The following is a 13,856-nucleotide window of genomic DNA, read 5'->3' as shown; positions in this document are numbered from 1 at the left end:
CTTCAGCAAAAGGAACCTGAAGCCTGTGGAGCGCAGTGGGAACTCGCGCTGCGCTCTGATGGCTTCAGGCGGCTATCCCTGAAGCCTGGAGAGTGAGAGGGGTCGGTGCGCACTGACCCCTCTTGCTCTCCAGGCTTCAGCGAAAGCAACGCGAAGCCTCCAGAGTGCGGAGGGAGCGCTCTCTCTGCGCTTCGGAGGCTTCGCATTGCTATCGCTGAAGCCAAGGAGCCTGCATTCGCTCCATAGGACACACACATATTTCCCCTTAATTTTTGGAGGGGGAAAAGTGCATCCTATAGAGTGAAAAATACGGTATGTAATCGAACCAACTTGAAAAGGTTCTAAGCTGCTGTAAGGCCATCACTGTCCGCTGTATTCACATATGCAATAAGAGAAAATCAATCTGCTGCAAATGTGCCCTTTCACACCCTAGCCCTTGTCTCTTGCCACCTTCAGCTTCTTCCATGATTCTACCATGTTACCTTTTCACTTGCCTTTTCTACAAACCAAGTAGCCCCAAATGCTGCAATAATACCCTGAGTTGCTTACAAAAACCCTGCCATGGGTGATTAGCTAGGCTTAAGGACAGCATGGGCTCTCAACACCTACTGGATTCCTTGGCACAGCTCCACAGGTATAGTCACACACACAGCGGTCATCTTCCACATCCTCATCCCACGAGCCACCGTATTGTCGGCAGCTGTCCCGGTCACACTCGTTGGAGTCCCCAGAGCCAGATCCTCCTGATCCACATTCTGCCCAAGAAAAGAAAAGCAGAGTAAAAAAATACAGTTCCCTACATAAACGCTGCCTTAATCAGGACTGTGTTGTCCTCATTTATGTGATCCCACCACACGTGTGTGGAATTTAGCATTCAGTGTTCGTTTAAAACTTAGTCTTATTTTTATTATATTTAAGCACCGGAGCAATCTCAGCAGATTAATTGCATGTGTTTCCGTTGGTAAATCAATTAACTTAGTGGTTAGGTACCGGTGGCGCAGGTTTGAGTCACGCATCATTGTTCTGTAGCTGTTGTGGGTGGAATTGTTTTTAAACGTTTGTATTGTTTGTATATGTGGAATTGTTTTCCCACTGCTTCCCCAAATGGAACTGGTTCCCCCCCCCCACTACTTTTCTTATTTTACACTTGTTAATTGTTCTGTTTTGTTGTGCTGTTGAAACCCAGCTTGGGATATTATAGTAATCTAAAAAATTAAAGAAATATGTGGAATTTGGTGCTCAATTTCCAGTGCTCATTTAAAACGATAATCAAGTCTTATAGGTATAATACCACTATTGCTCATTTTATTATTAATTATATTTTAGAGCTCAAGCATCCTTAGCTAGTTAATTGAACCTTCAGGGAGGAGGCATTTCAATATAGGCAAGAAAGGAACTGTAGCTCACTGACAGATTCCATTCCTGAAACCTTGAAGAGCTGCTGCCAGTCAGTGCAGACAATACTGAGCTAGGTGGACCAATGATCAGACTCAGCACAAAGCAGCATCCTATGTCAGTAGGTCTGGACTTGGCTAGAACCTTAGAGACCTGCTACCAGTCAGAGCAAGAGGTCACTGGGCTGGATAAGCAAGTGATCTTACTATAAGGCAGCATCTCATGCTCTGCATAGTTCTTTGCTCCTCCTCATGATCCGCAGAGCAAGTTATGCTGAATTTTCAGGGGAAGAGGCATGCAGGAGGTCCCAAGTTCAATCCCAGCTAAAAGGTACAGGCAGCAGGTAATGGGAAAGAAAGACTTGTCTCTGCCTGAGATGCTGGAGAACCACCAATATCAATAATAATAATAATAATAATAATAATAATAATAATAATAATAATAATAATACAATTCTGGAATAAATGGGTCAATGGGCTGGTACAAGGCAGGCTCAAATGATTAATTGGCCCGGGGATGGGAGTGGTAATATCTCAGTAACAGCTCACCTGTTTTGCATGCAGAAGGGCTCAGTTCGTGAGATGCAAAAAGGTCTCTTTCTACCTGGAACCCTGGAGAGCTGCTGCCACTCAAGAGTTGATAAGACTGGTCTAGAATGATCATGGGTAGGCAAACTAAGGCCCGGGGGCCAGATCTGGCCCAATTGCCTTCTAAATCTGGCCCGTGAACGGTCCGGGAATCAGTGTGTTGTTACATGAGTAAAATGTATCCTTCTATTTAAAATGCATCTCTGGGTTATTTGTGGGGCCTGCCTGGTGTTTGTACATGAGTAGAATGTGTCCTTTTGTTTAAAATGCATCTCTGGGTTATTTGTGGGACATTCCCCCCCCCCCACAAAAATATAGTCCGGCCCCCCACAAGGTCTGAGGGACAGTGGACCGGCCCTCTGCTGAAAAGGTTTGCTGACCCCTGGTCTAGATGGACAACAGGTTAGACCTGGTGCAAAGCAGCTTCCTAACCAAACTGAATACCTTTGGAAAATATGGGGCTATGAAATGGTTGTGAAAAGTTGGACATTTTTTACCACTTGTGGTCGTCTTGCAAATAAACATTTTGGTTAGAAGTTTTCAATGAAATCAGCAAGATTACTGGTCAAAACGTACAGCCAAACCTGACTAAAGCATTATTATAATCAATCTTTTAGTGTGGTGGAAGCTGCACTTTGGGTTTCCCTGCCTAATGGCATCTGGCAGTGCCTTCACTGCACTATTTTCAATGCCAGCTAAGAACACTTTTTTTTTAGATAACCCTGCCCAATTATCAGTGTTTACTTTAGCTCTGGTTTTAATTTTCTGAATGTTTTAATATATATTTTTTACTAATAATGTTATTGTTTTATGCTTTTTGCAAACTGCTTTGAGGGTTTTTTAAATAAAAAAAATAAACTTGTATATAAATTTCATGAAATAATTAATAAAATAATAAATAATTATTATTAACGAGCTTTGAAGGTTCAGTGAAGAATACACACTTAAAGGATTTAATAATTATGCTAACAGCAGCTGCTGCTAGACTAGTAATTGCAAAACACTGGAAGACTTCTCATCTTAATCTCCTAGGATTCCGATATCAAGAACAATGGCAAATTGTTTTAATGGAAAACCTCACCTACCAGGTCAGTGCACAAAGGTATGTATCGATGACAGATAAATGGCACATGGTTTGTTACAAATTTATTGAATGTGCATCATTGTCAAAAGGCACATATTACCCACTCTCCCCGTACATAGGGCTCTATAGAAAACAGTACTTAGATGAACAGAATTGTCCCAATAAATACTGCTTCGAACATCAACGAGACTGATATATTGCAAACTCTGTGTAATTGGCCATTTGTTTTCTCAACACTGTTCCCATATTTAAACTCAATAAAAAATACATTTAAAAATCATAAAATTGCCTTGCATTCAAACACTAGCCTGGTAGCCATACGTGACAAGGAATTGCATGCAGCGGGCTACTGGAGAAGTGAGCTAATCAAGGAGGGAAGCACATTTCCCCCCCCCCCCCAGCCAGCATAGAAAGACACAGGGCTTTTTTTCAGGGGGAACTCACAGGAACTCAGTTCCGGCACCTTTCAGGTGGGTGCCACTGCTATTCTAAGAGAACGAGGGAGGTGTTCGTGGCGAGTTTCCAGCACTTTTTTTTTTTTATAGAAAAATAGCACTTGGAAATACAGGAGGCTCTAGTAGGGTGAAGCTTATCACTTGCTGTCTGCCAAGTTAGTCAAACTACTTTTAACTTTTGCGGACTATAACTCCCACACACCCCTTTATCCTAGGCCAGGTATCCCCAAACTCGGCCCTCCAGATGTTTTGGGACTACAACTCCCATCATCCCTGACCACTGGTCCTGTTAGCTAGGGATGATGGGAGTTGTAGTCCCAAAACAGCTGGAGGGCCAAGTTTGGGGGGTGCCTGTCCTAGGCCATGCTGGCTGGAGCAGATGGGAGTCCAACAACACCTGGAGGGAATTTGGGTTTAATTACTAGGCTAGGCCATCATCCACGTATGATTTGGTTGCTCTGCCACGATTCCTTATAGCCTTCCGCAGACTTTCTGGCTATGGGTTTGGAATCCACGCTCAACCAGTCTCATTGAGACTGGTTGCAGAATTTAACTTTTACATTTCCCTAGGCACAGAGAAATGGACGAATTGCTTTATTTATTAACTGCAACCACACCCCCACACAGAGCTATTCCAGTATCAAATTCTAAACTTGCCCAGCATGAGGGAGCATCTCCCTAATAAGAGGTCACACAGAGCTGAGTTCCAACTGGTTTCCTCAGCCTTACCTGCATTACTCTTAATTTGCGCCAAATGAAATGCTATTTATTTATTTAAAAATTTTTCAAAGTGCCCCTTCTTCATACTTTCCCCCCCTTTTCCTTTTTTTTCTTTTTACTGAGCGATCAAAGGCAGGAAGTTGGCGTTAACACAGAGAATTATTCAAGTGCTTCTCCCAGAGGGACAGCAACTTGGAATTCCATGAGGAGGACTCTTTGATTAAATGCCATCTTCTGCTGCCTGCTCCCTTCCTCAGCCTTTGCCCAACTCTTGGTGAAGTCCCAGCCCGGCTAAACTGCATGCGCAGCATGGTAGAGGCGGCTTTGGAACAAGAGGCAAGACTCCCAGAGAGAGCAGATTCTCTTCACTGGCATGGAGAGACACAAAGGCAAGGACTTATCTCTGGGATGATGAAATGCTGAAACCAACGTCACGGACTCGGGCTCCACCTTCACCTTAAAGCAGCTTTAAACAGTTGTAGCTTCCCCCAAAGAATTCTGGGAACTGTAGTTTGTTAAGGAGTGCTGAGAGTTGTTAAGAGACCCCTTTCCCCCCTCCCAGAGCTACAATTCCCAGAGTGGTTTGACAATCAACCTCTCTTTCCAGGAAACTGTAGGGTCCAGTCCACCTGGATTCAAACATTTCTGGTAATGACATTTTTGGATCTGCAAGGTCTGGCACAGGGGTCAGCAAACTTTTTTAGCAGGGAGCCGGTCCACCGTCCCTCAGACCATGTGGTGGGCCAGACTATATTGGGGGAGAGGGGAATGAACGAATTTCTATGCCCCACAAATAACCCAGAGATGCATTTTAAATAAAAATACACATTCTACTCATGTAAAAACACGAGGCAAGTCCCACAAATAACCCAGAGATGCCTTTTAAATAAAAGGACACATTCTGCGCATGTAAAAACACGATGATTCCTGGACCATCCGTGGGCCAGATTTCGAAGGCGATTGGGCCGGACTCTGGCATCTCCTACCCACGGATTCTGGCATCTCAAATCTCAGATTTATTTCTTTATTTGCTGGGCTTCCCCATTAACACCCAGCACTCAGAGAGATAGATTCTTTCTGTCAATGGGTGGGGAAAACTTTTTCAGCCCGAGGATGACATTTCCTTCTAGGCAACTTTCGCAGCAATAAACCAGTGGTGTGTGTGTGGCCAGAAGCAAAAGTGAGTGTGGAGCGGATTGATAACTATAGGTTGAATCTGATGCTAGTACTACTCAGAGTAGACCCATGGGAATTAATGAGCCTTAGTGAGGCGTATCTATTATCATCAGTGATTCTACTCCGCGTAGGGCTAACACTGAATACAACGAAGCAGCAGCAACGAAAAGAAATTATTTATTTAATTTATATAAAATGATATGTGATTTTACCTCTGTATAGGCTTCTTTCCACACACCCACACCCCCTTCTCCAGCCTCCATCCAGCCAAGCAAGAAGCATTCTCAGAGTTGAAGGACACATTCTAGCAGGCATAAACGTTCAGTTTAGGGAAGCTTTTAATGTTTAACAGATCACTGTATTTTAATACTTTGCTGGAAGCTGCCCAGGGTGGCTGGGGAGACCCAGCCCGATGGGTGGTGTAGAAATAAATTGTTGTTGTTGTTAATCTGAGGGCAAGACAGAGAGCCCTGGAGTGGGGACAGATATGGTATGGGGGTCTGAGGTTCCTTATCCCTGCCTTCTGCACTCAAAGTCTCTCCTTTCTCCTTCCTTCACATGCCTTAAAGAGACAGGCTTCAGAGCTCGGCAGTGCCATTCTGGAGCCAAGGCTTGGCCAAATAAGGGCCCTGCCTTGTCCTCTTTTCGTCCTAACTTCCTCTCACGGTGATAGGAAAGTGAGAGAGGAACGAGGAAGAGAAGGGGAGAGAACAGCAGCCGGGTGCTTTCTCCACCCACCTCTCTCCACTCTTTGAAGTGTGAAATTAAAGCACTGATAAACCTCTTTGCCGAGGCCTATTACGTGCCGTCACCTTTCATTATTGGCAGATAAAAAGACAATGAGAAGGAGGGTTATGGGAGGGAAAGGGGGGGGCGGGTGGAAGAGCAGCTTGTGACAGAACCGGGAGGCAGGGAAGCTTAATGAACAGAGAAGCAAAGCAGCTTCCACACGCGCACAGAGTGCACACGCGAGCACACGCACCCCAAACTCAGAGGTGTGCAAGGGGTTGCTAGGCAACAGGAGGAGAGCACACCTGGCCTACAATAGGGCTCAGGTGCAACGAGGGGGGAAGTGAGGGGGTGGGCACAAAGGGAGGGTCAGAACCTCCTCCACAGGCCACACTGTCTGTGCGTAAGAATAAACAGGCAGAAACCTGACGCCAAAAAAAATATATGCCAAGTTTCTAAAAACAGATGGGGGAACATTTTGAATTCCTCAGGGACACCTTTGCTGCTGACCGTAAAGCCATCGTTTTTTCGGCAAAAGACTTTCAAAAGGGAGGAAACCAGGGAGCTGGAATCTATCAGCAAGTTTGATTCTATTCACACAGGGCTCGGTCTTTTGCTACAAATGCTAAACTGGCAAGGCAAAATTTGGAGTTTATGATCAGCAAGTTTTGTTGTGGGGCGGGGGAACATGTAACAGCCAGCATGGGACAGTATCAATATTTGACCAAGATGACTTGTCTCAGGAACTTAGTAAGAATTCAGTTTCATTCATTCATTCATTCATTCATTCATTCAGCAGATCAAAAGAGAAGAATTTTGAATTTCAAGGTCAAATTTAGATTCCAAAGCTCAAGTTTTGAAAATTCAGTAATTGTTCTGAATTTTTGTTTCAGTATTAAACAAGTTCTGGGGCTATGCTTTACAGAAATGAAAGGAAAATGGATCTACTGGAAAATGTTTTACTTTGAGGTGGGGAACCTCTGGCTTGCGGGTCAAATGAGGCCTGGAACGCATCTCAATTTGGTCCATGGTGTCATTTCTCCCAAACCATGCCCACCTGCCCCGCATCTGATGACATATGTGATGTCAGGTGCCGAGCGGGAAAGGATGTGGTTACAAAGAAGATGCAGGAGCTTAAAGTGAGCTCCTGGTTGTTCCTTTGCAAGAAGGGCTTGCTGTCAGTGCCAATCAGCTTATCGGCACTGATAGCAAGCCCTACTGGGATCAGCTGCATAAAGCTGCCCCTGTAAAGGGACTTCAAAGGAGCCTACTATCACCACTGATATAGCAGTTACAATAAGCCCCTTTGAATTTGGAGAGGTGGGTGGGCCCTGATCACACGTCAAAGTTGGTCCATGGGTGTAGAATCTGCCATGCCAGCCAGATCCAGTTCTCCACTCCTGCTTACCATCCTGCTGCTAGGAGGAGGGAGAGAAGACTTACCATCCTCGCAAGGGCCCGTCCTTGATATCTCAATGTCCTTTTTCTGCTGACAAGCCGCCACCCGCAGCTCGCACGCATTGTCGTAGGTGACACCATTGCTCCCGCACACTCGGGCCAAAGGTTGCTTCTCGCAGCGTGGGCAGATGCACTGCCCACCCACACATATGGCCCCAAAGGAGCATGTCGTAGTCCCACAGGTTTCTAGAGGTGGGAAAAGCCGGGTGGGGTGGGGGGAGAGGAGGAAGAAAAGCAACTGCATTAGATACTAAGAGAATCATTAGCCTGTGGGGCAAACATGGGAATACAGGAAGCTATCTGAGTTATACTGAGTCAGACCATTGGCCCATCTAGATTAGTCTTGTTTCCACTGATGGGCAATATCTCCCCAAAGTCAGGGGTCATTTGCAGCCTTGAACATAACATAACATGGAGATGGCAAGTTTTGAACCCAAACCTTCTGCAGACGAATGCGAAACAGATGCTCTACCACTAAGCTTTGTGCTTTGGACTAGTGGGGAAGTAGAAAAAGGATTCTCTTTGGCCCAGCAGCTTAGAGGTTAAATCCACTGCCATCTATGACATCCTTAGAGCTTGTTTGGGTACATCCAACAGTCATATCATCACATGCTCAGAAAGTTTATAAGGGGTACCTGAAAGGAAACATTAATCTGGGAGAGTTGCACCACCTCTTACTTGGTGGGTGCTGGCCCCCTCTGCCCCAGGCCTGGCTTCAGCACTGGGTAACTGCTGTAGTTCAAATGCCCACTGCTGATGCTTGTCCTGGGCTTAAAAACATGGGAACATGGGTAGCTGCTTTATACAAAGTCAGACCACTACTCCATCTAACCTGGTATTGTCTACAATGACTGGCAACAACTTCCCAGGTTTCCAGACAGGGGGTGTTCCCACCCCTGTCTGGGAGATGCCAGGGTTTGAATCGGGGGCCTTCTGCTTCCCTTGCAAAAAAACAAACAGCAAGCAACAACATTGTTCTGGCATGCTGATGATGCTAGGGAGGACACCCCCCACCCGCTTGCCCGCCCGAGGCTGTTTGCAAAAGGCAATTAAAACCATAAAGCAACTTTTAAAAAACATAAACAATCCAATTACACGTAGAGATCCCCTTATAAATCTCTTAACTATCTCTGAAGAAATCTTTGCCTTGAGTTTTTTCCAGCCTGCAAACTCTGCGAGGCAAAAGTCCTTGAGAAATCAAGCTGCTTGTTATCTCGTGCTGACGAGGTGGATATTCAAGTACCCAATCACCCGGCGGCAGTGCTGAGAGTTCGCCGTTCGCTTTATCTGGGAAACCCAAATGAGGTTCCTCTGTTCCTGAGGACGCACAAACCCAGCGCTGCCCCTTAAGGAAATTGTTTAGAGGAGTGTCGTGTTCTCACTGGCGGGATCTCAGTGGCTCTTGCCACTTTAGGGGAAGGGACACAGATCGGAGGCAGAACATCTGCTTTGCATGCAGAAGGTCTCAGGTTCAATCCCCAGCATCTCCACATAGGGCTGGGGATGTCCCTTGCCCCAAACTCTGGAGGACCATTGCCAGTTAGCAAGGACAATACCGATTACTATTATTATTGTTGTTGTTGTTATAACACTATTTGTAATTTTATTATTCATTTGTATACTGCTTCAATGACAAAGGGACTTTTACAGTCTTATTCAGTATAAGGACAGCTTCCTAGGTTCCTAGAATGCAAGAGTAGGCTCATTGAATGGAAAACTACTCCATACCAAAAATAACTCCCCAAAATATACATCTGCACATAGAAAACTAGCACTGCAGGGAGAAGGCTGTGTGCAAACCATTTTTCTTGGCACACTTGCTTTCGGTGCGTTTTAATTTTCAGTGGCTTTTGTGAAGGCAGGGGCGTTCCATTACGTGAGACCATGCCTGCAGTCTCAAATGCTGCGACTCAGGGGTAGGGTGATCACCTCGATGAGAACTAGAGCAAAGAGAGGCAGGGACTCACTGCAGTTGCCTTGTGCCGCCACCTCGATGTTGGTCTGCTGGGTGCAGGCCCGCACGTGGAGTTCGCACTCGTTTCCGTAGGTATTTCCGTCCGTGCCGCAGACCGGCTGAGCAGAGGGGACGCACTCGGTGGGGCAAATGCACCGCCCCGTCTCTGCCTCGCAGATGGCACCAAACTGACATTTCCCACAATGGGCTAAAAATAAAGGAGAGGGAACTCACTGGTTAAGGAAGGAAGCGTGGTGGTCATCCAAACTGTACAGGTCAGTCTCAGGTTATGTGAGGGAACGTCCTATGAAACACCTACGTAGATGGCACTGCAAATTGCCCATATGACTGACTGGTAGAAGATCCCCCAAGGTCTTTCTCATCACCTGCTAACTGAGATCTTTTTAAACCGGGGTGCCAGGGAATGAACATGGGACCTTCTCAGGTGCTCTACCTGAGTTGTGGTCACTTCAGCTTAGTGTTTCAGCAATAAAACCAGCAGAGGGCAGTTCAGTACCCACAAGAGGCAGCACCCCCTTTTTCAACAGCCTCTGTCAAAGCCTCCAGCTGACCCTGAGCACTGTCTTGGCTGAGGATGGAATATGGTAATGGGAGAGCCAGGCAAGCGTCTCTTTTTCTTCTCCGTCTTAATGAAGTGTCAGGGCGGTCGTAAAATCCTGCTGTAATCTCCCACCCCCACCCCTACCCCCCTCTTCAGCTCAATTCAGTGCAGCCGACACAGAGGGAGGCTGACCCCCACGGAAGGGGAAGAGAGGGGCACTCAGAGACAGAGGGGTGACAACCAGCCATTAAATCTGTCAAAGCCAAGAGCCAGAGCCACAAAATGTCACACGAGCTCCGTGTGCTGTTGTACGCTTCCAAACAGGGGAGGCAGGAGGGAGTGCCGGGTCGGGCACACTTATAAAGCTGTATTAAGCCACAAGCTCGTATCAAGAGGAAAGCACAACTGCAAATCAGCAGCTGTGGAAGGGACCTTCCAGATCTACTAGAGAAATGTGGAGCTTTGCAATTTGCTGGTACTCACGGGGTCCTCTCTAATGTGGTTCTGTCATTAAAGCAGGTCCCTGCAATCTGTCTGGCCCTCTTTGCAAATCTTCCCACACACACTCACCCTCCTAACTTGATTGGGAGCTGCAAAAGTGACCACGGGGGTGGGGGAAGGGTTGTCAAGGCCATGGCAAGTGCCTATGGGTCATGAATAAAAATGCCATATTTCCTAGTGGGAAAACACAAGTCTTGGATTTTTGATGCTTACTTCAAAGACAAATATCAGTTTGGTTTGGGTTGGGTTGGCTCAGATTAAAGGGAGCTGTTTTAGTTTGTGGAGGAGGGAGAGCTTGGCTTGATTTGAGCCTCACCCAACACTAGCCATGGGATAGCTCAGTCGATAGAGCATGAGACTCTTAATCTCAGGGTCAGGGGTCCAAGGGGGTTGGACTAGATGACCCTGGTGGTCCCTTCCAACTCTACAATTCTATGATGATGATGATGATGATAATGATAATTTATTTATACCCCAGCCACTCTGGGCGGCTTCCAAAAAAAATTAAAATACTGTAATACATCAAACATTAAAAGCTTCCCTAAACAGGGCTGCCTTCAGATGTCTTCTAAAAGTCTGGTAGTTGTTGTTCTCTTTGACATCTGGTGGGAGGGTGTTCCACAGGGAGGGCGCCACTAAGCTATCTTAGATGACTGGTGTTCACTGGGACTGATGGGGCAGGAGACAGGCAGCCCAGACAGTGGTTGAAGCCAGAGTCAATGCCAATGATAGGTGGAGTCAACTAATTCAAGATTTGTCCCCATCCTTTTCCTTCCTGCTGAGTTCTACAAGGGCAACACTGAGACTAAGGTGTATATAAGCCATTCATCTGAGACATGGGGTACCACTAACTGTGATTCCCACAAATACCCCAATGATCAGGCAGGGTTATAAGGGATTAGGTGGTCCTTGAAGTATCCTGGACCCAAATTGTTAAGGGCCTTGTAAATTAATCCAAGAACCTTGAAGCTGGCCAGGTAGCATACGGACAGCCAATGCATGTTTTTTGAGCATGGGAGTTATGTGCTGGCAATGGTCTGTCCCTATCAACCATCTAGCCACAGAATTTTGCACTAGCTGGAGTCTCCAGACCCTGCCCAAGGGTAGCCCCACATAGATTGCACTGCAATAATCAAATCTTGAGGTTAACAATGCATTAATCACAATGGCCAGACTCATTAGCAGGGTCTTCAAGCATACACTGGTTATATTGACAATTGGTACTGTGAATGCAATATGTAGAACAGAGATATACCCCATCCCCCAAACCATCATGGACACGAACTGGCAAGCTATGGTTTGTCTGCCATGCATTCCAAGGCAGGCGTCTTCTCTTCACATTCTCGGGGCTGAGCCGTAAGTCACTGGTAAGCCTAGCGAGAGCCAGAAGTCTGCTTCAGGAACCAGGCCGTGTGTTACTGTCATGGGTCAAGAGTGTCATCACCCCGGTGAAAAGTTATAGTCTGAATGGGAAGCCCTTCATAGTCCTTCTTGCTGAGATGTCAGGAGCCACACTGAGGCTAGAACCAGGAACCTTGAGCTCTCTGTGCAATTGCCACTTGGGGCGAGTCACTCAAACCACAGCTTGGAGCCTCCTTTGGGCAGGGGAAGGAGGTGGAAGTTCCCTGTTTGTGCAGGAATGCCTCCCCTCCCCCCCACCCAGTGAGGTTTGTCTCCCTCCCACATTATTAACCATCAGGAGGAATATCTGAAAGCATCCCTGAAATACCCCGTTTTGGAAAACCTTTACATTATTAGGATATGTGATGGCTTTAAAGTGTGTTTAGATGCTCTTACAAGTGTTGAAATGTTTTTACGCATTCTTCATGTTTTATTTCTTCTATTTTTAATTGTGCTGTTTTACTGCTTTGCTGCTTGACACCCTCAGCTCCTTTACAGAGGAAGGACAGGATAGAAATTTAATAAATAAAGTAATTATCAGGCTCCAGTTCACCCTAAACTCCCTAACCCTGTATGCCCCAATCCAGTCGCCAAAATCATCTGGAGTAGTGCCCTCCCCCACATAGACAAGAAACACAACTCCTATCAACAAGGAGCTGTGTCTTCAGGCCCAACACTGTGGAACTCCCTCCCACTAGATGTCAAGATAGTGGAAGTTTCACTGCCTGGCTAAAATCATTTTATTTCAGAAGGTCTCTGCATCATGAAAGCTCCTCTGGTATTTTAACATTGTCGTTCCCGCCCCCCCCCCCCGATTTCTGGGATTAAAATTTTAAAGACTTCTAAATTTTGAGGTTTAATTTATGTGTCGAATTTTGTACATGGTAGATTTTAATCACTGCAAGCCTCTTTAAGGCCTAGATGGTGAAAAGTGGGATATACATTCTCAAAACAAATAAATGATGAAAATAATGGCTGGGCGCAGAATGCTGAACTAGACAAGGCTATTGCCTTGATCCAGCAAAGCTAATTTTATCCACTATAGCACCCCTTCCCACACCCCTCCTCCTCCTCCTCTGCATTGAGAGGCATTCACCGACTGCCATTCAAGAGCATCAGTCGGAAAGTGCTTTTGGGACGGAGCGCAGCCAAAGGAGAGTAGTCCACGCCGGGCCCATTAAATCCATGGCGGAGGGTGATGAACACTTTGTGTCTCTCTAAACAGGCTCTACAACCCTGCGGGCTTCTTTCTCTCATTTTAATAGCTTCGCCTTCCTGGGAGCGGATGTATTTACAACATGACACCAATAATTCACGGCTCCTGCCATCTCCTTCTCCCCATCTCCTCGAGCCAATGTGCGTTCGCAGCATGGGGCGGACCGGGAAGGGGGAAAGAGGGGTTTGGGAAGGGTAGTTCGTCTTCATAATTCATTCGCCAAACCGTACTTCTTTTAGTGCCCAGAGAAAGAAGAAGAAGAAGAAGGGGAGGGGGGAGGGAGGGAGGGAGGAGGAATGGATCGCCTGGTTGTTTCTTTGTGAGGTCTCTAACTGGAGCTCCGCTCAGCGGTTTTGCTATTTGGGTTTGGATGGTTGGAGCCTTTATACCTGTTGGCACCTGTCTGACTCGAGAGACAATGGAGTGCACTTCTGGGGGTGAAGTCAAACCTCTGTGTTAGCAGCACTGAAGTGATCACCCCAGGGTACAAGTCTGGGCAGAGTATATGGAGCTCCTGAGCTGTCCAGATGACACGATCTCCCTTTCAGCCTCACGGATGAGGTCCGAAGGAAAGCAGAGTAATATGTTTGGCACCAGCTTGGCTGCAAGAGTTGCCAG

General features: G+C 46.4%; 1 protein-coding gene across 5 annotated transcripts in view; it reads right to left on the bottom strand.

Annotated features, from left to right (window-relative positions):
- Window positions 1-13,856, bottom strand: part of AGRN (agrin) — a 240,152-nt gene that overhangs the window by 58,801 nt on the left and 167,495 nt on the right. For all 5 annotated transcript variants that reach the window (XM_083512750.1, XM_083512751.1, XM_083512752.1 and 2 more), the window contains 3 exons: window positions 9,572-9,766; window positions 7,590-7,790; window positions 610-755 (listed from right to left, as the gene is read on the bottom strand). In XM_083512750.1, the coding sequence (XP_083368876.1) occupies window positions 610-755; window positions 7,590-7,790; window positions 9,572-9,766 (542 nt within the window). The remainder of the gene's footprint in view (window positions 1-609; window positions 756-7,589; window positions 7,791-9,571; window positions 9,767-13,856) is intronic.

The sequence above is a fragment of the Podarcis liolepis genome (assembly GCF_965112155.1).
Source record: "Podarcis liolepis genome assembly, chromosome: 7".
Lineage (NCBI taxonomy): Eukaryota > Metazoa > Chordata > Lepidosauria > Squamata > Lacertidae > Podarcis > Podarcis liolepis.
Note: the sequence above shows the minus strand (reverse complement) of the source record. Positions and strands in the feature narration are given on the sequence as shown.